The sequence below is a fragment of the Leptonotus elevatus genome, chromosome 1 (genome assembly GCF_054856555.1).
Source record: "Leptonotus elevatus isolate MCC_2025b chromosome 1, RoL_Lele_1.0, whole genome shotgun sequence".
In the NCBI taxonomy this organism is placed as follows: Eukaryota; Metazoa; Chordata; class Actinopteri; order Syngnathiformes; family Syngnathidae; genus Leptonotus; species Leptonotus elevatus.
This window is the reverse complement of record NC_141239.1, coordinates 37,928,256-37,955,807: the sequence shown is the minus strand read 5'-3', so window position 1 is coordinate 37,955,807 and position 27,552 is coordinate 37,928,256. Positions and strand designations below refer to the sequence as shown.

At 40.1% G+C, this 27,552-nt stretch overlaps 1 protein-coding gene across 3 annotated transcripts; it reads left to right on the top strand.

The window, feature by feature from the left end:
• The first annotated feature begins 751 nt into the window (after window positions 1-751).
• LOC147181969 (F-box-like/WD repeat-containing protein TBL1XR1) lies at window positions 752-27,552 on the top strand. 3 transcript variants are annotated; one of them, XM_086097597.1, is made up of 16 exons: window positions 752-976; window positions 3,331-3,398; window positions 12,877-12,980; window positions 15,867-16,012; window positions 16,160-16,382; window positions 17,329-17,461; window positions 18,990-19,131; window positions 19,237-19,300; window positions 19,369-19,466; window positions 20,878-20,938; window positions 22,138-22,259; window positions 22,338-22,412; window positions 22,476-22,603; window positions 22,740-22,905; window positions 22,982-23,083; window positions 25,423-27,552. In XM_086097597.1, the coding sequence occupies exons 3-16, from the start codon at window positions 12,923-12,925 to the stop codon at window positions 25,447-25,449; spliced, it is 1,545 nt and encodes a 514-aa protein (XP_085953723.1). In that variant the 5' UTR covers window positions 752-976; window positions 3,331-3,398; window positions 12,877-12,922; the 3' UTR covers window positions 25,450-27,552. The 3 variants fall into 3 exon arrangements, with proteins under 3 accessions (XP_085953723.1, XP_085953713.1, XP_085953731.1); XM_086097587.1 differs by lacking the exon at window positions 752-976 and adding an exon at window positions 1,178-1,382; XM_086097605.1 differs by lacking the exon at window positions 752-976 and adding an exon at window positions 1,983-2,157.

Here is a 27,552-nt window from a genome sequence, read left to right as displayed (position 1 = left end):
AGTGTCTGCATCACTGCACACAGTCTCTCATGGTGACGAAAGACCTGAGCCATTCGGCGAAGGTCTTGATCTACGTTCCCATCCTCACCTGCTGCATGGTTATGAGCAAGTCAGCATGACAGAAAAAACACCAGGCTCTCCCCTAGAGATCATGGGTTAGAAGCTTGGTCATCCGGGAGGGGCTCAGGGGGCTTGGGTATTTGGTTAGGATGCCTCGTGGATGCCTGTATTTTGAGGTGTTCCACTGGTAGGAGACCGTGGGGAAGACCCAAGACACTCTGGAGAGAGTAGAGACTATTTTGGCTGGGAACACCTTGTGATAATCCTGGAAGAGCTGGATGAAATAGCTAGGGGGAGGCAAGTCTGGGCTTCCCATTATAGGCCACTACCCTAGGGACCCGACCCCAAAAATCTGAAGAAAATGGATGGATGATGTGGAGGATTGTTATATAAACAAATACTGTTGTAATATATAAATGGTTATCTGTGAGCAGCATAAATATGGTCAGGCTATCTTCTTCATTTCAGGACCTTGGATGAATTAATGTGAATATGGATTATGTATCTAGCCGCAAACAAAATAAAATGAAATAAAAAATCTGTGTAGAGCAGAGATCGCAATGATGATGTAAGCTTGTTGTTGACTTTCCCAGTCTGAATGGCTGAGGAAAGGATAGGGGGTGAGGATATGGGGTGAGGATAGGGGGTGGGGTGTCATTAATCCTGACTAGTGGTGACCGCACATGCACAAATGAGCAGTGTAGTGGGGGATGGGCGCTCACTCTGTTGTTATGACTGGTACTTGGCTGCAGAACAAACTTCCAGGGCCTTGCTATTTTACATTTTCCTCTCATCGCTCGCGTCGGCAAGGATATGTGACTCCGTTTTACGGCGAAACCGTCCAACGTAACCGGAGCTTATCCGCAAATCAAGAGGGGGACATACACCGGGTGTTTGCTGCTTTTCGGAAAAATAGGTTAGTCACCGATGTGGCGTTTTTTGCTACCGCTAATACTCCTTGCTTGTGCTTAGAAGCGCATATGTGTTATTTATTGGTGCGGCGTTAAGAATCGCATACGAGATAACCATAAACACGCCAGGAGAGTACATGAAGATGAAATAAGCGCGGCGCTTTGAAAATAACAGTAGTTACAGGCAGCCCATTTTCGCCTGCTGGGTCAAGCCACTATGTCGAACGTCTGAAAGCGTTGCAGGCTTCTTACCGCCTGGCTTTAGCTTTAATATTTTAACCCAACGATTGATATTAACATTTGCAACATTAACAACAAAAAACGATAATCGATAACACACATGACACGCTCCAAGTTGTACACGAGAACTGTCGGGAGATATCGTCGTATTTGAAAAGGTTTTTAACCCAAGTAGGTACCAGATTATAGCGACACTTAGCACGCTAGTGGTTAGCCAGCTTGTTAGCAGCTTTAGCGCAGAGGGGCTAGGTTAGCTTGGTGCTACCTAGCTATGTCCTAGTACAGTACTCATTTTCAATCCCCTCGAAAATAAGCTAATTGTAATGTGTTTATTGGTGGTGGTGTGATGAAGACATCCACGAAGCACCAGCAACACTTTCAGTTGTACCACAATAAGATTAATTCAAATAGAAAGCTCCTTGTGGGGCGACCGCCTGAAGAAAAGCATTGCCGGCTGGGGCGTCGCTGTACTGTTTATAAATGATAACCAGAAAATAGCACGGACAGTTGTATTTAAATTGCACTAAATATGCGACAATTTCTGTTTATAAATTATTAAAATGAGGCGATGTGCCGTCGTCATTTGTCCTACATTCACCTATTAAGCAGGGGCAGCGTTAATGTACAGTTGATGGTTAAATGATGACATGGCTTACTGCTAATTTAATGCTTTATTAGTCATGCATATACGTTCAAATATGGGTTCATAAGTTGACTACGTGTATCGGTGTAGGTCAACACTGTATTATTACGTGGAGCCCATTCACCGCCACTATGTTGGGGGATGGGCGACGTATTTCCGCAAATGGCTAGCACGCCACGCTATCCTGCTAATTTAGCCCCCCGGCAGATAAGCATGTTGACACGCTTTTGCATACACGTGTCTTCGATGTAGAGGGAAACTAACAAATACAACGAGGGAACAAAGCAAACGTGTAGATACAATGTGAGTTTCCCTCCCGAGAAAACGGCAAATTCAGGGTGACGCAGTAGACTGTCGTTAAATTTTGAATCTGGGAGTAAAAGGCCACAATGGTGCATGAGACAATGTGGGAATGCTAAATGAGATAGATATCAGATTTAACTTTGTGTAACCTACACATTTTGTGACGTCATTCTTCCAGCAACTGTCGTCTAGTCTAGAACAGAATAGAATACTCTATTCTGTCCACCTATATTATGCATCTCTGAAAATTTTGAGACGGAAAACAGTAATTTGGGGAAATGTCAGTTTTTCGTTTTCTACCAATAAATGCTCCAAAAGCCTATTTTTTTTGTATTTATGAGTTTACATTTATCTATTGATAAATGCCCAAATTGGAAAAGCTGACAATTTTGCTATGATCTCAAATTTTTCCCCAGAGCTTGTATATCGAACTAGCCTACTGAAAAGTGAAACTAACCTGAAGTGATGCACTGCTAATATTACTCAGCAGACTTAGATGAGCTATAGTGCAAGGAGTAACTTTTAAGATATTTGGCTGGCCGTTCCAAGAAATCTGACATCCTGTTTAAAACAATGAAAATTATGAAATTATTTGGTGCTTATTAAGCATAAGGTTAAATACTCCACTATACCAGTCCCAGATCTGTAAATTTTGTTACCACTGCACCTTGCACGGTGCATTTTAGTAAATGTGCTTATATTGGCCTATCTGTATATCTTGTGGATTTATATTGCATCTCCTATTAGTCTAAGTCTAGACATCAAGTCTGTAATTAAAGCTGCTTGATTGAAACTATATGTTCACGTCATATTGTCTACTCCTAATTTAGCTTCAGGTTGTTGACCCATTTTTTTCCTTGTTTGGTGCCACGCCTCCTTGTTTACTTCTTTTCAGCCAAGCTGACACAACCTTTGTAAAGTGTTCATTTGATACAAGTTCATTGTTATAGAACTGTTACCAGTCCAACATGTTTGGATAGGATTTGACTGTGCCTGCACACTTCTCACTTGAAGTAGAGTTTAAATGTAGGTTAACAGTGGTTACATGGCAGCAGGTCATCGGATAGCTTATAGTTTGGGCAGCTGACTTCACAATGAGGCGTAATATTTTTCAGTGACGTAATATAAATACTGCTTCTATGACAAATCTTTCTTTGTGTTTGTGTCTCTCAGGGGTTGAGCTTCTTACTGAGGACAACAAAGCGATGATGCACGCATAAAGAGATATCCTGATCACATGGGTAGGTTTTATATTAATCGGGTCCCATTTTGCCATTTATCTGCGAGACTGCCTTGTGTTCAACCAGTGTGACGATGGTACTTATTAATCACATTAACTACTATTAAACCCATTAGTGGAGGAGGCGCACCTATTTACATTAATGTGTAATCCGCTGCCGTCTCTATTGTTTCTCGTGGAAACATGACAACAGTTGTAAAGAGAGGGAGGCTGGCAGCAGCTGTCATGTGCTTGCAGTTGTTTGTTGCCACTACTCTGGATCACGATGGTTAAATTTGTATCCTGTCTGATCATAGTCACTACGCAGACTGCAGTGATGGAAAAGTGAGGGAAATTCTTGTTTTGTAGTTGAAAATGTGGAAAATCGGATTTAATGTCTACTTTTCCTATTCAAGGACAAATTATGAATTCTAGCTATGGCTGGGCAATTCATCTAATCTTAATTTCGATTTTGGCTTCTCATGACCATAAAAGGATTATAATAGAAGAAAAAGTCTCGCGCTTGTGGATATATAAGCATCTGTGTTGTGAAAGCATTGTGTTAATTGCAGCAACCATGTAACTCATGTTATTTTTGCCCTTACTGAGCGCGATGTAAGATGTTTAATGACGCCCCATTTGGAGTTAACTGTAAAACTAAACAAACACACAGCCAAAATAATTAAACACATTTTATATTTAAATACAAGACATACTTTTGTTTGAAAAACATCCCCAGTGCTAATGTTAGCATAGAAAATTAGCATTGAGTTCAGAGAATGATATTCCTTCATTAACGAACATTTACACACAAACGCTGTAGCAACACGTACAAAAAGGTGATATAACAATAGTCACAGGCATATATATATATATATTCTTCTTAATCTGTGGAAAAAGAGTTATATTGGTTCAATCCCGACTTTGTCTTGTTCAGCGTGTGTCCTTATGCGTGCACTACACCGCCCATAAAGAGGCCACGGCACGCACATCAGGTATTCATTTTTATTTACTGGTATTTGTTGCTATTATTTTCAAGGCTGGCAAAATGTTAACTTTTGGAGATTCATTTATTTAAAGCGTTACGTGATTTTTGTCTCCCAATAGATTATCGATACGCCTACGCAAGTATTGCGATATTTGTAGTTGATATACAGCCACTATAACGGCTCCATTGTTCATTACTTATTGAGCAATTATTTGACAGGCCGCTAGGGGGAGAACCTCATAAGAGTGGCGGGGAAATGTATGGAAGTCTTAAGGCGAAGAAGACTTATGAGCTTACTTTTACTTGTGTAAGACATTTATTATCTGTCCAGCAACTGACTCAGTTTTGCATACGTAACATTTTAAAACATATTTTATGGTTAGACTTTTTGAAGCACACAATTTCTGAGGAATATTAATATTGATTTAACTGGATTTAATATTTAAGTCATTTTAATTATTTACTTTTGCAATGTTACACCCAAAAATGTCAGTTTATAAAATGAAACAATTCACTATGTAACTGACTGACATGTTACATGACAATAGTGTTAAGAAAAACACAAATTTGTTCACAGAAAGTGGTCTCTGTTGAGAAGACATTTGTATTTGTTTAAAAAAAAATACACTAAAGTACACACTGTGAAGAAGACACCAGTTTTAATATTTATTTTCAGTGATGGTACAAAAAAACTATTTTCTCTTTGAAAAAACATCAATTTATGTCTTGAGTAGTGTTATCGTAGATTATCGAGGATTTATTACCTGACCAATATATCGATAATCGCAATATCGTCATATCGTGAGATAATCGTTATCGCGAGGCTTGTATCGCATATCGTATCGTGAGGTACCGAGGTTCCCACCCCTATTAAAGAGACAGTGTTTAGGATTAATGCCATCTAATAATAAACTATTCATTTTACAACAATTAACTATTTTACTGCCAAACATGTTTAATGACGTATAGTAAAATCCAATTGAATGCCACCAAAAACGTTAATTGACGTTTACTATGTTTTTTTGATCAATAAGCAGGATAACATCTGTGCAGTGCTACCTTGTCATTGGGGTTGTAAAATACCAAAACACCCACTAACAATGGCCAGCAGATGGTAGCATTGTATCTCTTTTCAATGGTCTCCCGGTAATATGGACAATATGGACTTTACAATGAAACATCATGAATCTGATGAAATGAAACGTTTTCAAGGATGACGTGAATGATCAAAGCCTTTGTCACATTAAATCTAATTCACAGAGCGTCACTAAATAAAAAATATTAGTGTCAAAGTTAGGGCTGGGTATCGATTCAGATTTCCAAATTCGATTCATTTCAGAAGGGCCCGATTTGATTCACATTAGCCTGGTTTACAGAGAGCCATGTATTCCGATTATAATGAATCCAAATGGCCAAATGGAATGAAAATGCTCCATATAAACACCTCAATCGGAATGAAAAGGCTGAATCCGAATCGAATTTCATTCAGAATCACAGGGGGGGTACATTCCTATTGTCAATCCGAACGAGCGTCATGTTTATACTTCATTCGGAATGCCGAGGCTTCGTCCGGCATGCACATGCTCTGTCTTGACGTAAATGCGTCTTGACGTCATCGTTTCCACCCACTAAAATGGCGCCGTCTCCCCAGAGCTTGTCAGCAAGAGGAGAACTTGTTTTTAAGTACACAAAACTTGTTTTTTATCCAGACGTTGCTTCAATAAAAGTGTTAACACTATCACAACTACTGTGCTAAATGATGAATGAACGCCATCTTTATAAATCGCGTGATCGATGTCCGTGCGTCACGGGGCTGATCTGAGCATATAAACGGCAGGTCGGAAAGGATCAGGTCACATGTAAAACAGGTGACCAGAGATCTTCTTTCGGAATGATTTCAATCGGAATGACTAAAAAGTCTCCATGTAAACCCGGCTATAGACATTAAATATGTTGGAATGTAAGTATGCCTTTTTCTATAACATGTAGGTACCGGTAACACTAGAATTATTATGCATTTTTCTTTTTTTAGTAATCCATGTATACTGCTGGGATGATTTTTGATCATTTTCTAAGGCAACAAATGTATCTTGTTACGTGATTTTACTGTAGTTGTGCGCCTTTTGCATATCAGTAAAAGTGAACTACACAGGTCCTCACAACTCAATACTACACACTTAGATGCTGACAGCCTGACACAGTTTCTACTGATCAATTAAAAAAAACTGGTTTATTCAAATGTTCTTCTTAGCTGTCATAATCGCTGCTGTGGTTCTGACATCACTTCGTCTCATAGCCCAACATCTCACTTATCAACTTTCTAAAGAAGAAAATAGTAGTGTTGTTCCGATACTGGTATCGGCAGAGTCCCCGATACTGCTTTTAAACAGTGGTATCGGTGAGTACTAACAAGTAACATGCCGATACTTTTCATTCTGACGCTAATGTAGGACTTTTGGATGCAGAATCTTGTGGCTCATGCACGACATTCACTGATGTGTGACATGTTCGTCGCTGCATGCCGAGCTAAGATATCCTATTGGCCCTTGAATGCGCTAAACCAATGGCAGGACAGGCTTTTTTATGTTGAGAAAAAAAACGTAGGCATCGGCCGATACTGCAAAGCTGGGTATTGGAATCGGTATCGGGGGCCAAAAACCAGTATCGGAACAACAATAGAATATAGTTTAAGAATTTTCATCTAGAAATGAAAACCAGTTGGTCGTTCATTATTCAGTGAAATGTATTTTCTCTTGTTTATTCCTAATTGTTGCTTTTATCAGAATACTAGATTATTCAATGACGTTTTCTGCAGGCTATCCTCGTACCAAAATATTGGATATCTGCACCCGTAGTGGATATAAACAAGTGGTGTTTTGGAGGCCATGTTGCACTTTTGTGCTAACTAAAAAAAAGGAAGTGAGTAAAAAGAACTACAAGACTGCTTCTTGAGAATACCACAAGCCATAAACTCAAAACTGAGTCACAGCAACTGAAGTTCAACAATTGCTCTCTTGAGTCCATGCTTTGTGATCGAGCGACGAAACTCGACGGTGCAGCACGTCATTTGCAGGCTGTCACTCATGTTTATTTGAAAGTAGTTTAAGTTTTTTCGTTAGTTTTAGTTACCTAAAATAACCTTGATGCCTACACACCAGTTTTCAGCAAAATCTGAAAAAGGTGGAATGAACCACGAAGCAAGCACCATAATTATTATAATCCATTCATGATGTTTTTCTAGGGCTCGGTATCGATTCTTAATTTCCTCAATCGATTTGATTTAGATTCACGTGAGTTCGATTAGATTTTTTTCAATGAAATCTGATTCGCTTTAGTTCAATCCGATGATGAATAATTATGGAACATAAATCCTTCTTAACTCTTTTACAGCCACACTTTATCCCAAAAACAACCCCGACAGTACCAGCCGATTTCGATCATTTTTTCTCATCTTTCAAGGCAAACAGAATATTGTGTGCTGTGGCTACATAAACATGCTGGGGGGTACCACATGAAATATCTCGTTCCATTCTTTCATTAGAAAAAAAAGTATGTTTCTACCTTATTCCGTTCTTCAGTAATCACCATTTGAAAATAGGTAATTTGAGTGACATTGAGCGAAAATTGAAAAGAAAACAAGCTTTTTGTGAAAAGATACATTTTCTGCACAACAATTACTTTGACACTAATATTTTTTATTTAGTGACGCTCTGTGCATTAGATTTAATGTGACAAAGGTTTTGATCATTCACGTCATCCTTGAAAACTTTCTATTTCATCAGATTCGTCATGTTTCATTGTAATTCCATACTACATTCCATTGAAAAGAGATTCAATGCTGCCATCTACTGGCCATAGTTAGTGGGTGTTTTGGGATTTTACAACCCCAATGACAAGGCAGCGCTGCACAGAAGTTCCACTGCCCATTGAGAGGAAAAACATAGTGATCGTAACGTCAATTAACATTTTTGGCGGCATTCATTTGGATTTTATTATACGTCATTAAACGTTTTTGGAGGTAAAAGTCAAGGACATGATAAACTCCACAAACATTACATTTCTACAGTAATTTCTGAACTATAAGGCGCGCTAGCTAAATTTGGGAAATACTCGAGTTTGTTACACATGTAAGCCGCACCCGACTGCAAGCGGCAGGTGTTTTAATGTTACCGCATCGGGTTCCCGCGACTTTCTTTTCCATAATGAGGGCGCAAATTGTCTCGCTCTGTCTCTCCTCCTGTATTTGGGCTCACTTGGTTTGTTTTGCTCTGCCTGACGCTCTTGCGCGTCCTTTATAGTGCGACACATTACAGCACCTTTGTATTAGCCGCAGGGTCAAATGCAAGTGAAAAAAGTAGCGGCTTGTAGTCCAGAATTTACTGTAATTAAGGAAAAGAAGAAGAAATGTTGTAATTGGTTAAATGATTTAGTTTATTAATGACAGGGACACGTTATAATCACTTAAGTGTTACACAAACATTGGCATCAGCAAGGATGAGATGAAAATATTTTCATAATTCTAATTAAATAATTGTAAATATAAATAAAAAAGATTGTGAATTGTTGTAAAGTGCAATAAGTCAGGCCTTTCATAAATTTAAGAAAATACTTTTAAACTCATGTGAACAGTACATTTCAAGAAAATGGCAAGTTACAAAAAATGTGGCCTTTAAAATTCTATTTTCTTGTCAATTTATGGAGAAAAGATGAAAATAATCAATTCCTGGTTTTATGAATCGATATCAGCCTGGAAAAGGAAAATCGATTTAATATCGATTATTCAAAACATTTTATTTAAACCCAGCCTTAGTTTTTGCATTTTCAATCACTGTTGTTCTAAAATGATATTGTCTTTGTAGATACAGGGATGGAAATTGAAACTTGTTTAAAAAAAAATAAAAGTTTCAACAATTAAACGACAAAATAATCAACACCTTTATCGATTATTAATGTAATTTAAAAAAATTAGTTGCAGCCCTAGTTGATTTACCATTCTTGTACGGGTATTATTGGACATAATAATCTGGCGACGAAGCGTCACTTTGTATTACTCACTGCTCTTGTTTTTCTCTTCCGTGGTCCTGCTGCTGCTGCTGCTGGTATCTATTAAGGCTAGTGTCGACCGAGCTAGCCAAAGCTAGCAACATGAAGCTAACCCAGATTCATGCTGCCTTATTCAGTTAAGCATGTGCTGATTGCATTTTTTCTTGCATCTTCACAGCATCCTGTGTCTGACGCATTATTTGGTGATAAAAGTAATCAGTCCAATACAAAAAAAAAAAGCATCTTTGGGCTATTTTTGGTGGCCATAACCTGTAAATTTGTGGTGGACCGGCACAGCAGCATTTGCAGCATTTTGGCCATGGGCCACCGTTAATGTCAAACCCTGTTAAAATGTACTTTATGATGTTATCTCAAGCACGCCATCTTGAGCAAAAGAAGTGCAATTTGAGTGCTTGGCCTCGACAGTTTGATAAGTATTGAGTCGACAAATGAGCCTCGCACATACTGTTCACAGTTGAGGCTAACGTTATCTCTGGTGTATGTGGTCGTTGCAACTTGTTTAGCATTAATCATGAGGAAGGGCCCAAGTGCTTTTCTAGTAAGCAAAGTCTGTTTCACACAAACGGGCACTTGAAAGTTCCATCCATTGGGTTGCGCAATGATTTATCTCAGCTTGTTTCAATCAAGTCGTTAGCCTGACGACCGGAGTTTAGAGCACACGGGAGCTGTTCATTACTCCAAGGTTAAAGTCTTGTTAGCTGCGCGACGGACACAGACTTTGTTTTGTACGAGTATTGCTACTCAGTATCTGCAAGCATTTTGTCACATTAACATCATTTTATCTGTGCATGTTTGCCCCCTTGTAAAAAAAAATTATTGTCGAGGGCTGTCATCATTAGTTGATTTGTCACGACGACGATCAATGATTTATTTAAACCCGGCCCGAGTGTGGTACAGAAAAACTACGCTGATAATCCAAATGGTTCAAGAGCAGCTTTAAATTTACTTTGGGTATAACTTTTTAGGGCATTTTAGGTAAAAATGACATGAATTATAGCCTACGAGTCATTTATTCATGCGTTCATTTATTTGGTGCTTTGTTTTTCTCTTCAAAGTTGAAACCACCTCGTCTCCCGCTTCTCCTGTTGGCGCCGCACATGCGCGGTAGTGGTAATCCGCGATGTAAACAGAAGCATTGTGGGTAATGCAGTGTCAAAGCTAACTGGTGTTGGCAACGGAGTCCAAAAGTCATCAAAAATACTCAAACCTGCTTTTCATGGCAGCACGACGGGGATTCTCGATCATCTAGCTAGCTAGCTAACAGTCAGTCCAGGGGAAGGATCAAATGCCACGACAGTCTGACGCCGATTGAAACTTGTTGAATCCACCTAATCAGATACTCCCCACCACAACGGCTCCGATGTTACGGTGGTGCCTTATACATTAATTAGGAGGTGCATACTGATGCCACAGTGACATCATTGTGCGACACAACAAATCGATAATGAAATTTGTGCCAGCACTTTTAAATATCGATTTCTATCTATTACTGATTCATTGTTGTAGCTCTACTTCTCAGACAGTTGAGTATTCACGAGAGTTAATAGATTTGTTGTCATGCTATTGACCTTTTGCACGCGCCGTCACAGCCCTCATGGGAACGCCCCCTCGGGGACACTGGACGGCAAAAGAGCCACTTGCCTGTATTGTAACCATTGAATCTCATACAGCGTAAAGTCCTTCATCTAATCCATTATCTCTTAAAATGGTCATATCTTGCAGTGCGGTCGGTTGTACAGACAGACAAAGGAGTAAACCAAATGTTGCTTCTTATCACATACCTACTCATGAAGACGAACGACGTCGATTGATAGCAGCAATCAACCGAAAGGACGGGCAGCCCACAAAGTATTCACGGATTTATAGCAATCATTTTTTGCGAGGTTAGTAGATAAAGGTTGTAATTAGTAGATAAATGTTGATACATTTTACTGGTAAACGTACACTCTAATAAAGATTGTACCAGAGGTGTCGAATTGCGTGTTTCAAATCACATTAACGAGCCAGATAGTTAGCGTCCACTCCAACTGCACGAACACACAGCTTAGTTTTAAAATGTACCTTCTTCAAAACTATTAAGTGCATTTGACTGTTTAATAATGGGGGATTTCGTTTTTGTGCTTGGAGTTTTTCACTCTGGAGCCGGAGACATATTCATGAAATTAGCTTGCCACTACGATAGTCATTTGTTTCATACGTCGTCACAGTATTTCAATATAGAACGGACTATGTCAAAATAAGTCAGTTAGCGTGATTGTACAAGTTGTACATTTGCATTACGAGGTACATTGTCCCCCGGTGTGAGCGCAGCATCTCGTCCCAGAGACTCAGCCAGCGACAAGCTCTTAAATCAGCCCCGGTGTAAGGAGGAGAGACGGCATTGACTACATAATAATTTAGGTCGTGCGCTGTGAATTCCGGCGATTTGATTAACTTGGTAAAAACAGCTGGCAACAGAAGGTAAGGGGCTGTTTTCAAACTAGCGATACTTAAGTAAATATCGCGCTCTATGAGTCCCGACTAAATGTGCAACTTCGACTGACAGGCGAACTTCAGTTGAAGTAATAGATTCCATGGCTCGATGGGCAATAATAACTTTTCATTTGTAAAATAACAGTCGCTAAGTCACTAAGTCGCTCCGGGTCACGTCCACTTCCATTCAACAATCATTTCCTTCCGCCGTCCGCAGTCATGTGATTACGAGACGTCGATGCAAATGGTTAATATTTAACACTATAAATTGCTGAATAATGTGTGAAATAGGAGACAACTTGGGGATCGTATCAATTTGTGAAAAATATCAAATATATATAGTAAGTATATTTAGACCGACAGTGGCGATATGTATTTCCGTTTTTGTCTTTTCTTCTTCTTCTTTTTTTTTTTTTTTAAAGAGCTCAGTATTGTTCATTCGGTAATGTCATCATCATTGCTCTTTTTTTTTTTCCCTTTTCCGTTTTTGTCTTTTCGACTACTTTTCAGAAAGGGTTTCAGCATGATGGAAACAATATTTCCTTGTCCAGAGCCCAAGTTTATTTCCACAGTCGCATTTCAACAGCACTGGGATGTGTTATTATGGTAGATGGTAGGACGTCAATTCCAGACTTGGTTTGAAATATCCTGTAATGGCTGCCTCATGAAGACTACTACTAATTATTTCCAGTTGTAGGTTAATGAATGGAAACAGTTTCCCTGCCTCCAGCTAGGAGAAACAAACCTTAATTTCTTCATCAAATGAAAGATCACTTGTGTTTCTATTGGGGGGGACACATTTTCCCCACCCTCTCAAATTTCGGCGTAATCTTAGTATTTCGTACTTATTTAATGTGTGAAATGCCATCCTTTGTGTATTTTTATGGTGTGTTTCCCCTATTTTTGTTGAGCCTATGGTGTGTTTTGACATGAACTGTGAATAAGCAAATCTGTTTTCTTGTCTTTCTTTTCCCAGGCTCCTGTAGTGTGCTGACCAAATGGTTTAATGACCAGGAATAAAAATGAGCATAAGCAGTGATGAGGTTAATTTCCTGGTTTACAGATACCTGCAGGAGTCAGGTAAATACAAATATGATATCAATTCAATTCAATCGACTAAGGCTACGTTCACACTGCAGGTCTTAATGCTCAATTCCGATTTTTGGGCGAAATCAGATTTTTTTTGAGTAAGCGTTCACATTACTTATTAATTGCGACCTCAGTCTGTCTGCTGTGTGGACGTAATGCGCCCCCAAAGTGACCCGCATGCGAAGAAAGGGGATACAACGTCACTCACAACCCTGTGTTCGCCGAAGTAAATACGTATGGTTCAGCATGTCAAGGCCACGGACTTTTATCAGTCCGTCGTTGGGGCTCATATTTTTACCATCTCATAGCTATAGAAGAATGATGCGGGAAAGAGGTAAAAATAATATTTTGTGAAAATGAGGCGAGCCAGCTCATCTCACGGAGACCTCTCCTTTTTTTCCCCTCTCTAACGATGACATCATCAAATTACTAATATCACCACCACAAATGTCATCTTTAGACTTCATGTTTCAAGTGGGATTAAATTAAAGTCAAATATAAAGTCACAACTGGTACTCAAAACAACTTTGCCGAGCCGAGCGGACCGCCCGGATGCGTCAAGCATAAATCAAACTTAATGCCCCCGCCCGCGCGGAGCACGTATTGGATTTTTGATGACGTCGACCTGGCCATTCAGACTGCGGTCGCATGGCAAAAATTCGGATACATATCCGGTCTAGGACAACAAAGGAAAGTGACACAGGTCGGATATGAAAAAATCTGAATTGAGCTGTTCAGACTGACATAAAACAAGTCAGATATAGGTCACATTTGGGCAAAAAATCCAATCTGGGTCGCATTTGCCTGCAGTGTGAACGTAGCCTAAGAGACTTTGACCACATGAACACAAGATAACAAAAATGATGTCTTGTTTTTAAGTTGTTGTCTTTTTTTCTGTGATCCACTTCCTTTTTTATTTTTTTTTATGTCATGTTAACTTTGTTATTCAGGAGTAATTGCGCTTTAATACCATTTTATGTTGCTGATGGTCATTGTTTTGATGGTGACTTTTAAAAAAATGCATTAGATGGCCTGAATTGAATTTATCTGTTAATCTGTTTGGGTTTGAAATGATTACTCAAAAGACTGGAATCATTTGATTACTAAAAAATAGTCAGAGCCTCAAAGCTTTGTATCAGTTTTCCTCATCGACACATTGATACACAAGCTGCGTCGGCTCTCAAGACTGGCTAACAGTTTAGCCACTCTCAGCCAACCATTAAGTTCTAGGGATGCTCCGATCCACTTTTTTCCCATTACCGATTCAATACCGATACCTTGGGTTCAGTATCTGCCGATACCAATCCGATCCGCGGCAGCAGCGAGGCAGGCCCCGATCGGGCGACGGTGGACCTTCGCGAGAGAAAGAGCCGAGGTCCCCGCTTGGCCAGCGGTGAGACCAACCAGTCCCCGCTCGCTCTCGCGAAGGTCCCCCGACGGCGGCGAGGAAGCGAGTTCCCCCAGTGCAATTTTGACAGACATTGTGCCAACGTAGCAAAGGGGTCATATTTACCTCACCAGTCCCCGTTTCACTTTGTCATTGGAGACGTGAACGTGCGAAATAAGCCTCTGTGGATCAGGGTGTGGATCGGGGCCATTTTTCCCCCAATATCTGGGCCGATACCTAATCCACATATAACATCCCTAGTTCTCACCTGTGCACTCATTCACTGACGCACACGTCGCTCACTTAAAACCACACACACACACACACAAAATCACAGGGTGATGGTGACCCCAAGTAGACAATACATCCTGCATCTCACATGCATATTTGCTACTTAATAAGGCAAAAAATCTGAATACTCGATACATCGATGGGATAATCACAATAAACAAAATGGGATAAGCAAGTTTCTGGGTGTGATTCTTGATGACAAAATCTGCTGGAAAACCCATATAAAACATGTTGGGGCAAAGGTAGCACGCACTATTGGATTGTTGGGAAAGGCCAGACACATATTAAATGACAAAGCAATGTATATTTTGTATTGTTCATTAATATTACCATATTTGAATCATTGTGTGTAGAAGTTTGGGGTAGTTCCTACAAAACGATTTTTAAAATGACGCACATAAAAATTCAGCGATCCAGTAGATATTAACATTGGACAAATAATGTATTGGGCAAATAATAAAATGCTTCCAGGCAACATACAAAAACTATTTACAGAGAGAGAAGGGGGTTATTATTTGAAAGGGGAATTGAAATTTAAACATTATGCTCGCACAAAACTCAAAAGTACCGGTATGTGCATTTTGATCTGTGGAGTGGTTTTGTAGAATGGTCTTGAGGAAATATTTTAAAAAGTACAAGTATTTGTCAATTTAAGAAATGGTATAAAAAACGAATTTTTGCTAAATACTCTAGGGTGGAGGAATAACGAAACAGTGGTTGAAAGTACAATGTTTACGAATAATGAGTTAATGAAGTAATAAGTGAGGTAAAATCGTGATAGGACTAGATAAGCATTTGCCTTCATCCGATTCCATTTCAAACAGCAATTATTTTCTTTTGTAAATGTTTTTTTGGGGGGTAGTAGTCATTATTATTATTTATGGAGAACGAAAACAACTATATTTCATACTTGTTTTGTTGAATAGCTTAGTTAAACGTTGTTGTTTTTTTTACACAATTGTCAAATTATGCTCTTTTGTTGTTTAAATGTTGAAAATAAAATAGAAATAATAATAATTGGTAGAATAATCAATTAAAATATTCGATAGGCTCAGGCATTGTTTTCGAAAGAAAAAAAACGCAACTGTGCATGTGTAGGCATAGCCAAAGTTCATGTTGATTTCACCGAAAATGTCGTTTTTCTTGACCTATCCGTATTTGGAACCACGCTTGAACAACATTCCACTGTTGTTCTCCAGGATTCTCGCACTCGGCATTCACCTTTGGCATAGAGAGCCACATCAGCCAGTCCAACATCAATGGAGCCCTGGTGCCCCCTGCTGCCCTCATCTCTATCATCCAGAAGGGCCTGCAGTATGTGGAGGCTGAAGTCAGCATCAATGAAGTCAGTCGTCATCTTTACATGGACACACGGCTTCATTTTGCGACTCCCGTGATCTGGAGTAAAAGAGCTGAATAGCACCTTTCTCTAATCGTTTCCATCTTCTTCTTCTTTTTTTTTTTTCCTTTTCTTGATGTTTGGTGTGTACAGGATGGGACCCTCTTTGACGGGCGCCCCATTGAGTCGCTGTCCCTGATCGACGCAGTGATGCCCGACGTAGTCCAAACCAGGCAGCAGGCCTACAGGGACAAGTTGGCCCAGCAGCAACAGCAGGCGGCAGCAGGCAGCGGCAGCGGCACGGGGCCCCAGGGAAGCACCAAGAATGGAGAGGGTGCAGCCAATGGGGAGGAAAATGGATCCCATGTCTTAGCCAGTAAGCAAGATCATGCTTGTAAACAAGTTAATAAACCGCTTTGTTTTCTCTTGTTGCTGGGGGTTAGATCCCAGTTTACTATCAAAAGGATTTTAAATTGGTTTTCAGAGTGTGTTAGAAAGCCAGTTACTAGTAGTATACAACCACGGAGGAAATAGTTTTCTTCAATTTCTTGTTGAAGTGACTGACGCAAAAGAAAACATGGAATGCCTGCAAGCACCGTTTTCGGCATTATAAAGTAATAGAACCTATTTATGCAACAACTTGCGAAGTGATTTGGGTTATTATTAGGGGTGTTAGAAAAAATCGTTTTGGCAATATATCGCAATATTACAGCACGCAATTCTCCAATCGATTCAATATGTGGCCGAATCATTTTTAAACATCAATTTGTTATGGGAATATTCAACAAAATGTCTTACTCAGGGTTAGGATTCACACATTAAGCATGGAAGAATGTTATATTAATGGAACATTAAGCCTTAATATTTTATTTCAGTGCTGTTCAAACATGAAACAGACTGCAACCTGTTTGTTAAATGCAGTGGCTCAGTTATAAGCCTGAATTTTCAGATAAATACATTTTCATACAAATCTTGCAGTGTACATGTACAAGTTTACTGATTAGTATTTTCTAAATTTTAGTTAGATCGCAATAATCAATTTATAGATTCGTATCGGGATTAATCGGTATCGAATCGTGACCTATGAATCGTGATTTGAATCGAATCGCCAGGTACTAGGCAATTCACACCCCTAGTTATTATCAAGAAAACCTTTGGTTTTGGCTCTCAGATTCAAGTCTTAGGAGCTGTTTTTTTTTTGTCATTAATGAATTGGACCTGTCAGAAAATTGTTTTTGAACACTTTGTATGATATTTTGTACATGAATCCAGTTTTTTCTTCTTCTTCCTTTTCCCCTGATCTGTTCTGCTCCGTGTTGTAGATCACCACTCAGAGATTATGGAGGTGGATCGGGATGTAGAAATACCCCAGAGTAAAGCCATGGTCCTCAGAGGTCACGAATCGGAAGTTTTTATCTGCGCCTGGAATCCAGTCAACGACCTGCTGGCATCTGGGTCAGTATCAAGCGTGTCCGCTGTACTGCATCTTGCAGTGACGCGCGTTGAGTTTCACGACTGAATAACATATCTAATGTTGTCAGCATGTTAAGTACGTGCGTAATGAAACGCATATATTGAGCAATGTCACTTGTGTGAGGGCTCCCACCAGCTGCCTGCGTTGGCAATGTGTGCGTAGTCGCTGGAGGAACTGAAAGTGCAATGCCTCTGTTCCCTTGCCCACGTATTTGAAGAGGAAATATGCAAATTCAGCAATTTTATTCATTTTAATGATGAAATCTTTGAGATTATTGGATTGAAAAAGAAAATCTGTACATTGTAAAGCACGGAGCAGAGAAATGCAATGGAAAATAATTTAATGTAATTATTGTTGTTGTGCAGGAAGAGGGGACAGGGAGGTCTTTTTGTGGTCTGTGTCTAGAATATGATTGGTCTGCCCATGCTTTGGAAACCTAGTGATCAGTCATGTCGATTTCTGCCACATATAACCAAACCAGTATTTAATTGTTTGCCCCCCCCCCCCCCCCCAAAAAAAAGGCAGAGTGCTTCTTTCAAGCAGTTTATCAGCACTTCTCCTTGAAGTTTTCTTTAAGAATAAACTACATTAATTTTGTCTAGTCCAGCTAGCTTAAAGCGAGCACACAATGCAAATCGCTATTGATGGTGTTGCTTACACTTGGGTTCAAAAGTTGTTCAAAGATGTATAATCACTGTGACTTTGATGCTGCTACTACAAAAAAAACTAAAACATCATTAAATGTGGCACAAAGGTTTGGCCACCTGCTTAGACCGATCATCTCATTCTAACCGGAAATTGGAGTACTGGATGAAATCAACAGCCAATGAGAGCGGAGCAAAACTTTGATTTGACAGATGACTTTTTGCTATGCAAACAGATCATACAACAATACTCACAGATTCTTAATCTTTATCCTCTGTGACAAATGACTAATATTGCCACTTAGTTGAGACTGTCTTCTTTCATCATCAGATTCAGTATGTATGTTTGTAATATACTGCCCCCTGGTGACCAAGGTGCACACACCCATTTAGTTACCATGATACACAAACTCTTTAATTCTTTACATTCAATTGTATTCTAACTTGATGTATTTATAAAGTCACGCAACAAAAATGTTATTTTTCTTCAATGTGGAAGTAGGATTTGAGATGCGAGTATTATGAGTTACAAGCACTGATATTGGAACACATTCAACTTGTAAGTCTTCTCTTAAACTACGATATTATGCAACATGCATTGCAGGCAAACTGACATGTTCTGTCAGCACGACCCACGTTTCCTCTTCTAACCACACACGCAGATGTGATAGCTTGTGAAATTTCCCCCCTGATTGCTTGTGTGAATGAGTGAAGCACATTTTTTTGTAAATGGAAGTCTTCATGATGTAGTGGGTAAAACTGAAATGGAACAGACGCGGGAGCGCATCGCGTTACTAACATTTTGAATATGGTTGAAATTGAAACGATAGCTCCATTTTTTTATTTTATTTTTAACTCCCAACAGGTCCGGAGATTCGACGGCTCGAATCTGGAACCTGAGTGAGAACAGCTCAGGTGGGTCCACCCAGCTGGTTCTGAGGCACTGCATACGGGAAGGGGGCCAGGACGTACCGAGCAACAAAGATGTCACCTCGCTAGACTGGAATGTGAGAATGCGTTCAACTCAGCCGTATGATCTCTCGAGTTAAACTGGGGAAGTGTATATCTCCTGTTTCATGATGATAACAAAAAAAAAAATATTTGTCTTTCAGAGTGAGGGCACACTCCTAGCAACAGGCTCCTATGATGGCTTTGCTAGAATATGGACTAAAGACGGTAAATTGGCACAGCTTGTGTTTTGTTGTTTAATATTGCCGCCTGTCTCAATGATGTGGTGTTTACAGGTAACCTGGCCAGTACTTTGGGTCAGCACAAAGGTCCCATATTTGCACTCAAGTGGAATAAGAAAGGAAACTTCATCCTTAGTGCTGGGGTAGACAAGGTAAGTCATTCTGGGAGGTGCGACCGGGCTCCAACTAACATTGCTGCAGGACCAAGCATGTGCACATATTCTCAGTATATTCAAATACTCATTCACTATCGGGTTACATGCCGTGAGGGTCCTTCTTATTCAACATTGCCATCTAATGTTCATCAGTAAAACACGTGGCACCAATAACAGTATTTTAGACATCACGGCAATCAAATCATTGATGAAAACAAAGCTGTTATTAAAAATTGTAAAAATTAAAATTAAAAAAAGTATTTAAACAATTTGTAAAGTAATAAATGAAGAATATATCCCTTATTTGTCATTTGACCTCACAGCTGATGATGCATTCTCAAGAAAGAAATAATCATGAGAGGAACTGCCCATAAAACTCAGACACGTGTCAATGCATAAATCTGACCAACATCCGTCAAAAAACAAACAAAAAAAACCCAGAATTTGCTGCATTGATTCTTCTCCATATTGCCAGAGGTTTTCTGGTGTCTTCGACTTATGTGTGAACCGACCAAAAGTAGACCCTCTTCTTTCTTCAGAAATGTTTTTTTGTTTCAAGCTGTTCTTTTGTAATTTGCAGTAGACCGTCGATTGGTTATAATCACCCCAAAAAATAATGGCTTGTGACCATAAAGCGGAAAAAAACATCTTTTAGGAAAAGACACATCATACAGAACAGTGAATTTAACGCTAATATTTAATTATGTGTGCGTCACTGATTCATTGCATGGCTCGTGTTAAATGTCGTACTTCATTTTTTTCTCACGATTGCGATATTTTCTACTTCCTGCTGCTACAAATACTCTGATTATACCATACATGTATAAACCCCCAATTCCAATCAAGTTGGGACATTGTGCTTGTGAATAAGTTAGCCTTTTTGTGGATGCTCATTGAAAAGGCAATCATGACACTCGTTTCCAATGAACTTGTTTACCTTTGGAAAATGTTCCAAGCTGGTGTTTTGGGGGTGTTGCTCAACTTTACAAGCCTTGTATTGCCCCATCCCAGCCTTTCTAGGAATATGTTGCTGGCATCAAATTTAAAATGAGAGAATATTTGCCCAAAACTCAAACGTTCATTCATCGGTTGGAACATTAAATATCTTTTTAGAGTACTGAATTGAATACAGGTTGATTTAAAGTGATTTTATTTTTTTACAAATTGAATCGTATTCTGTTCTTATTTGCTTTTTACAATGTCCATAACATCGCTTTATATAGTGCAAAATTTAAACAAATTATGTTATTTCTTAGCTTAGCCATTATATGATATAAAATGTAGAATTTGGGTTCATAATTAAATTTTTAAGGGATTTGAGCATTTGAATGTAGCCTGAATATCTGCTAAAATATGTCGTTGTTTCACATTCATTATTAACAATAATAATAACAAATCTTTCACCCAGACCACAATTATTTGGGACGCTCACACAGGAGAGGCTAAGCAGCAGTTTCCTTTCCACTCAGGTGAGTCACAAGAATTTATTATTGCTGTGTACAGTGGAATTAAAAAGTCTACACACCCTGTTTCAAATGTCAGGTTTTTGTTAGGGACGCACGATAATATCGGTGGCCGATAATTTGCGGCAATTATCGACCAATTTGACGTCATACAGATAAACCAGATAATAAAGAAACCAGCCGAAAATAATAGAGATGCCACGTTAGTCCATCTGTTGTGGTTGTGGGTTAAGTGGTGCCCAACTCCTCAGCCCCTCCCCTCTCCTATAGTAGTGTCGTATATTTGTGACGTCATAATGCGCACAACCTCGTGTTCACAGAAAATGCATCATGTCGAAGCTTTCTTGCACATGAAGCAATATCGAAGTGACCTTGACTGATAAGACTGCTCGGAACAGATTGCTTGCTTTCCTGTCTAGCTGATACTCCTCCCAAAACCTAATCAGGCTGCAAAATGAACAAGCTTCTCACCGTATCTCTAAGGGAGAGGCCGGATACCCTGCGAAGGAAATTCATTTCGGCCACTCGTATCTGGGATCTTATTCTTTTGGTCACGACCAAAAACTCGTGACCATAGGTGAGGGTAGGAAGAACGTAGATCGACCGGTAAATCGAGAGCGTTTTTCTTTCGGCTCAGCTCCTTCTTCACCACAACAGACCAGTACAGAGTCCGCAAATAATGATCAGAGATGACGAGAAAATGGAGGACATAAACCCCCCCCCACAAAAAACAAGAACAAATGTCCCTCATGGTAACACTATGCAATCACAATAGCTGAAGCAACAAAACAGATGTATTTTTAGTCGGGACTCTTAAGACCAGATGGTTCATCAATTCTGGACTCGGGCAACTTGGACAACATGGGACATTGGGCATATTGTCAAGTAGGTCTTTAATTTCAGATGGAATGAAAAAGTCTTGAGTCTATAATTTGAACTTGCTTCATTTTATTAGAAGAACATGTGTAACTTGGACAACTAAATTTTGACTTGTCAAATAAAGTTCAGCTGTTTCAGCTTTTTCAGACATTTTTGTTAGTATGTGCCAAGGTCTGCAAGAGAGCTCCTCACAGTTTTGAAACGAATCATCTTGGTGTCTTTCTTGTTTTTAACTGGCCACTGAACAGGGGTGTGCAGACTTTCAAATGTACAACTCACAAACACGCTGATTGCAAAATGTGTATTTCTTCTGTTGGTCCCCACAGCGCCTGCTCTGGACGTTGACTGGCAGAGTAACAACACGTTTGCCTCCTGCAGTACGGACATGTGCATTCATGTCTGCAAACTGGGTCATGACCGACCCGTCAAGACCTTCCAGGGACACACGGTAAGTCAGTGTTGTTTGTCCATGTAATTCTAATACGTGGACATGGACATGCTGCTAACCTTCTGTTACCTGCTGCAGAACGAGGTCAACGCTATCAAGTGGGACCCCACTGGCAGTTTGCTGGCCTCCTGCTCTGATGACATGACTCTAAAGGTCAGTGGAAACATGTGCACGCTGGCGTGTCCTTGGAGCTAACTCTGGTGGCATTCTTTGTAGATATGGAGTATGAAGCAGGACATGTGTGTCCATGACCTCCAAGCCCACAGCAAAGAAATTTACACCATCAAGTGGAGTCCGACAGGCCCTGGGACCAACAACCCCAATGCCAACCTGATGCTGGCCAGGTGAGTCATGGACATAAAAAAAAAATAATAGCCACAGCTATTTGTGGCCGGGTTTGCTGCACAGTATGAGTTGTGCGATGCTAACAGTTACATTTCAATAAAACGTGACTCTGTGCCCTGTCCTGCTGCCTGCCAGTGCATCGTTTGACTCGACGGTGCGTCTGTGGGACGTGGAGCGCGGGGTTTGCATCCACACGCTGACCCGCCACCAGGAGCCTGTGTACAGCGTGGCCTTCAGTCCCGACGGCAGACACTTAGCCAGCGGCTCCTTCGACAAGTGTGTCCACATCTGGAACACTCAGGTATGCTCACTAAGTCTCTATCTCTCTTTCACACATTGGAGACAGCCGTGGCTAACATCAGTTTGCGTGCCTTCAGACCGGTGCTTTAGTCCACAGTTACAGAGGGACGGGAGGGATCTTCGAGGTGTGTTGGAACGCCACCGGGGACAAAGTAGGAGCAAGCGCATCTGATGGATCTGTAAGTACCACTGCCTCATCTCCACCACTCACCTCATCACCTCTGCTGAGAGGACTGACTTAGTGCAGCTTAGATCATCTGAGTGCCGCATTCACACCCGGAAGTCAGATTTTTTTGCCCAAAATGTTCGTCCCGTGTCCCGTTTCATTTGGACCCTCCTAAATAAAGCTTGTGAAGATGTGAACTACCCAGGTAGGGTTTTTCCTGGTGTTCTGATCACTCACACCAGTGGTGCGGTTTATCAGCATATGTCCATCAATGCCGATCACAAGGACCGATTACAAAATTAGCATTTTGCACCTCATCGAAACACATTGAATAGCAAAACGGAGAATCAAGAGCTGTGCCAAAAAGTTCCGAATAAGCTTACAAGCCATGTTAATTGCTAAGCTAACTCAAGATTGACACGGCTAGCACTTTTCACAATGAATACAGTGTTCCTTTACTTTTCACTGCGCTAAGTTTTTTTTTCTTCAATAACCGTGTACGAGCCACATTTTATTTTTGCTTTTATTTGCAGTAGATGACCACAGGTGGCAGTGCAGGCACTCCCTAGACCTCGCTAGTTCCCCTTCTTCCCTAGTCTTCTTAAGCACAGGTGTAGGTGATTAGGTTATGGGAGTTGGAAAGTCATGCGGTGTTTACCACTTGCCCATACATACACTCAAACCAGGGTTTTTCCTGGCTCAAATTAAGGCAGAGGGTGATATCATCCTGACTATAATGGGTGACTAGCGATACCAGTGTATCGTGCCAATACCAGTCTTATTTTAAAGTATATTGGTACTCATGGCGGTGAACGCTACGATTATCGGCCGCTCTCTTGCGGCCGTTTTACGATCAGGGAAAAAAAATTGAAATTATATAAATATAAAGTTTCCATTAACTTCATGCAATTTTGACGAAAAATTATATATTGGGATATATAGGTCTTTCTTTAAAATCGTCTGTCATTTATGGGTGGGGAATTTTATTTCCTAGTGGTATCGGTATTTGGTATCAGTAGTGGTGACTACTCAAGAGTTGCGTATCGGTCGGGAAAAAAGTAGTATCGAACATCCCTAATCCTGACCATGCGCCATGACGTGCATGTATTCTGTAAATTCAACTCGCTTTCATTTTTTACAGGCAACATATAATAATTCCATGTTTCAATAATAAGAATAAGAATTCCAATAAGAATATGACTATTATCATTTTAAAGCATTCATTCATTCTCAGTCACTCAGGCTGGAGGTGGCGAGCAAATAAGGTGGAGGTGATCGCCTCTGAATTTTGTACACAGGAAAAACCCTGCAAACACATTCATTTCAGTTATAAAGTTAGCAGCATAATTTATGCCACGCTTCTTGATTTTCAATCATTGAAGTCATTTTTCTTTGGGACAAATTTGCCATTTGAATGCAGAAAAAACAGCTTGGACAAATGTTAGTTGAGCCGAGTCTATTAAAAATATCTCCCACAGCCATCCACTGCGACTACAGGACCCAAAGTAGTCGCTACAAACCGCTAATACTGTCTGTCACCTTAATAAGCTCTTACAAGCAGCCTCTTTGAAGTTAATTCTTCAATTAACTTATTTTTCTACATCTCCTGTGAGTGCAGTGCAGGAGGAGGTGGGGCGGAGTGAATAACACACACATTGTGTAAGAGTAACTGGGATCTGTTTCTAAAAATAGTAATGGGACGCTGATTTGCTAAGAAGAATTCAAAGAAAACCTTTTTTTTGTTGTTGTTTTTTTTACATATCATGGTACACATTGCTTAACTCGTTCCATACATAAGGCGTATCAATACGTCATAAAAGTCATAGTCACCGCGTACATATGACGTATTTATACGTAGGAGCGCGGAGGCAGCGGACAGGAAGTAGAAAATAAGCGATGGGCAGAACAAAACCGCAAACCCTGTAGGCCATATCGGCAGGAGTACTGCTCTGTTTAACATAGTAGATACCGCCTTCCTGTTGCTGACGCACGTAGGGCCGCCATCTTACGTGTGTCTGGTGCCAATAAATTCATTAGAGCTCTTCTATTATTTCGTGATTTTGACGCAGGAATTACATGGGGAGTGATTGACACCTTATGTCCTAGCCTTCCTTTGTCTGTCATGGCCAATGACAATGCGCGTAAAAGGTCCTCCCTTCGATGCATGAACCAGTCACACATATATATATATATATCGCAAAAATTACAGGAATGATAAAAGAGGTACATGTCAAATATTCACGTGCGACTCTCGGCACTTCCGTTAAGGTCGCAGATGAGGAAGTGTGACTCGTGGCTTCCTACCTGTAAACTGTTTTGTTCACTGCCGTCTTCCTCCTCTCTCATGTGCAGGTTTGCGTATTAGACCTGAGGAAATGACACTCGTGCGGGGGAGCCATGGACCGACTACGAATGTGTACATAGCCAAAATGACTGACTGTCCCTGCCTGTCCGCCACACTGCTGTAGTCCCCACCAGACGCCATGGCCTGCCGTTTGCGCCAAACCCAGCGCTGGCCCATCCCCCACCTTCAAACACTCGTTCAAGGACCACATTTTCACCACATCCGCTTTTTTGCCACGTGAGAGACTTTGAAGAGGAAGGCGCTGCTTTCTGTTCAAACCAGACCAGAACCCCGTTACAGGCAAACCAAAACACCACAATTCCTCGGTTTTCCTCTTTTCAACCCTTTGTACCAGAATTCTAAAGATTTTTTTTCTTGTTGTTGTTCTCTGTTGGTGTGTGCATATTGCATATGTCAGCATTTGGTGTCCTGTGGACATTGTTTTTAAATTGGATTTTACTGTAAGTTTTATATCGTGTGCTGGGAGAGAATGGGGCAAGAGGATGGAGAGTGTTTAGTTTTTAAAATGGATGCCCACTGTCCAGCAGGACATCATCACTTCAAACATGCAGATGTATAGCGTACAATGTACATTGGTTTAGCCATTATTTTTATCCACTTGTTGCATTTTTTTTTTTTTTTGCCATTGTAAAGTAATTATAAAGCAAGTAATCAAAAAAAAAATCCAAATGTCCTTTGCCCAGTTTTTTTTTTTTTAACTCATCAGGTGTTCACAATCCATTCAGGTTAAATGTCAAGTTGTAAAAGAGAAGAAGAAACCTTAAGTCTTGGAGTGTTGCTCTCACATGGTGGTCTTTAGATCGGGATATGACCTCGCTTTCTGTCATAAGTGAAGGACGTTTACAGCAGCAGCTGGGCGTAAAGAGAGAGAAAGAGCTTTAACAGCTTGCATCCATTCAAATAGTCTTTGTGCTTGCATCCGCAACTCAAGGCAAAGTCATGCTGAGTGATAATCAGACTAATTCCCTCTTAATTGAGTACCGCCAGTTTCCAACTCGATTCAAACTTTTGCCTGAATCTTTCGTGATCGGCTCCCGGGGTTCGAGCAAACGCTCTGGAGAACGGGCTTCATTGGAGCCTATGCACGGATAGACGGCGCTTTGTTTTTGTTTGTTTCATGTTCCGATGCCAGTCTGTGCTTGTTGTTCAAATGCAGACATTTGCGTGCCACTCTAGCGCATAGAGTGGATTCAAGTACATTTTCATGTTTGAAATGCAACGTGTGATGTTCTCGTGCGTGACCAGGGGCCGTGACCATGAAGAATGTGTTGTTTTTTGTCAGTTTTTTTGTTTGTTTGTGATAAAATACCATTTAACAGTCATTGGAAAGATTAACTAGCTGCCCTTCGAAAGGGTTTTCTTGTCCTGCACTTTAGAGTAAAATGGAGAAACAGGGGAGGTGTGTTTTATTCAAGTTGAACGCATCTAAAGTTAAAAAAATACAAATAAAAATAGTGCAGTGTTCTAGTGAGATTCACGGGGTTTCAATCACATTTTGTCTGACTCTTCATCAATGTTGAAGCCAATGTCTGCATTCCAGCTGTCATCTCACAGCCATAACATCAGCTCAATACAAATAAACAACCACAAAGGCAGGCTTGTCACAATGTTACCCGTTTGAAAAGTTTTGTACCATTTTCAAGTTTGCTTCAGTGGTGTCGATGGTGACTGAGCTGTACAGATAAAACAATTTCAAAATGAGGTCCATGACAGTGGAATGGTATTTTTAATGTTTGTTTTAGATAAGCTTTTTACACTGCATTCAAGTGGTAGCTTTTCCCCCCCTTTTTGTTCCTACCAAGAAAAAATATATACTAACGTTGATTCTTCTATCTTTGCTATGTTTCAGAGCCCTTGAAGGTTTTGTATTCCTCCAAACTTTTGTAATTCAGATTGATTTGTAGCTATGTACTCAAAATGAACAAAAAAAGAGAAAAATCTGGATAACTGGTGATGTATCACAGAAAATGTAAATAACAGTTTGCAAATCTTTTTTTTTTCTTGTGATGTCTTTGCCCTCACTTGCGTTGTACTCTCTCACTCACATGGTTGCAGTCTGACTGTTGGAAAAGCAGTTGGATCTCAAGGTCTAGAATAAAATCTATTTTGATAATAAA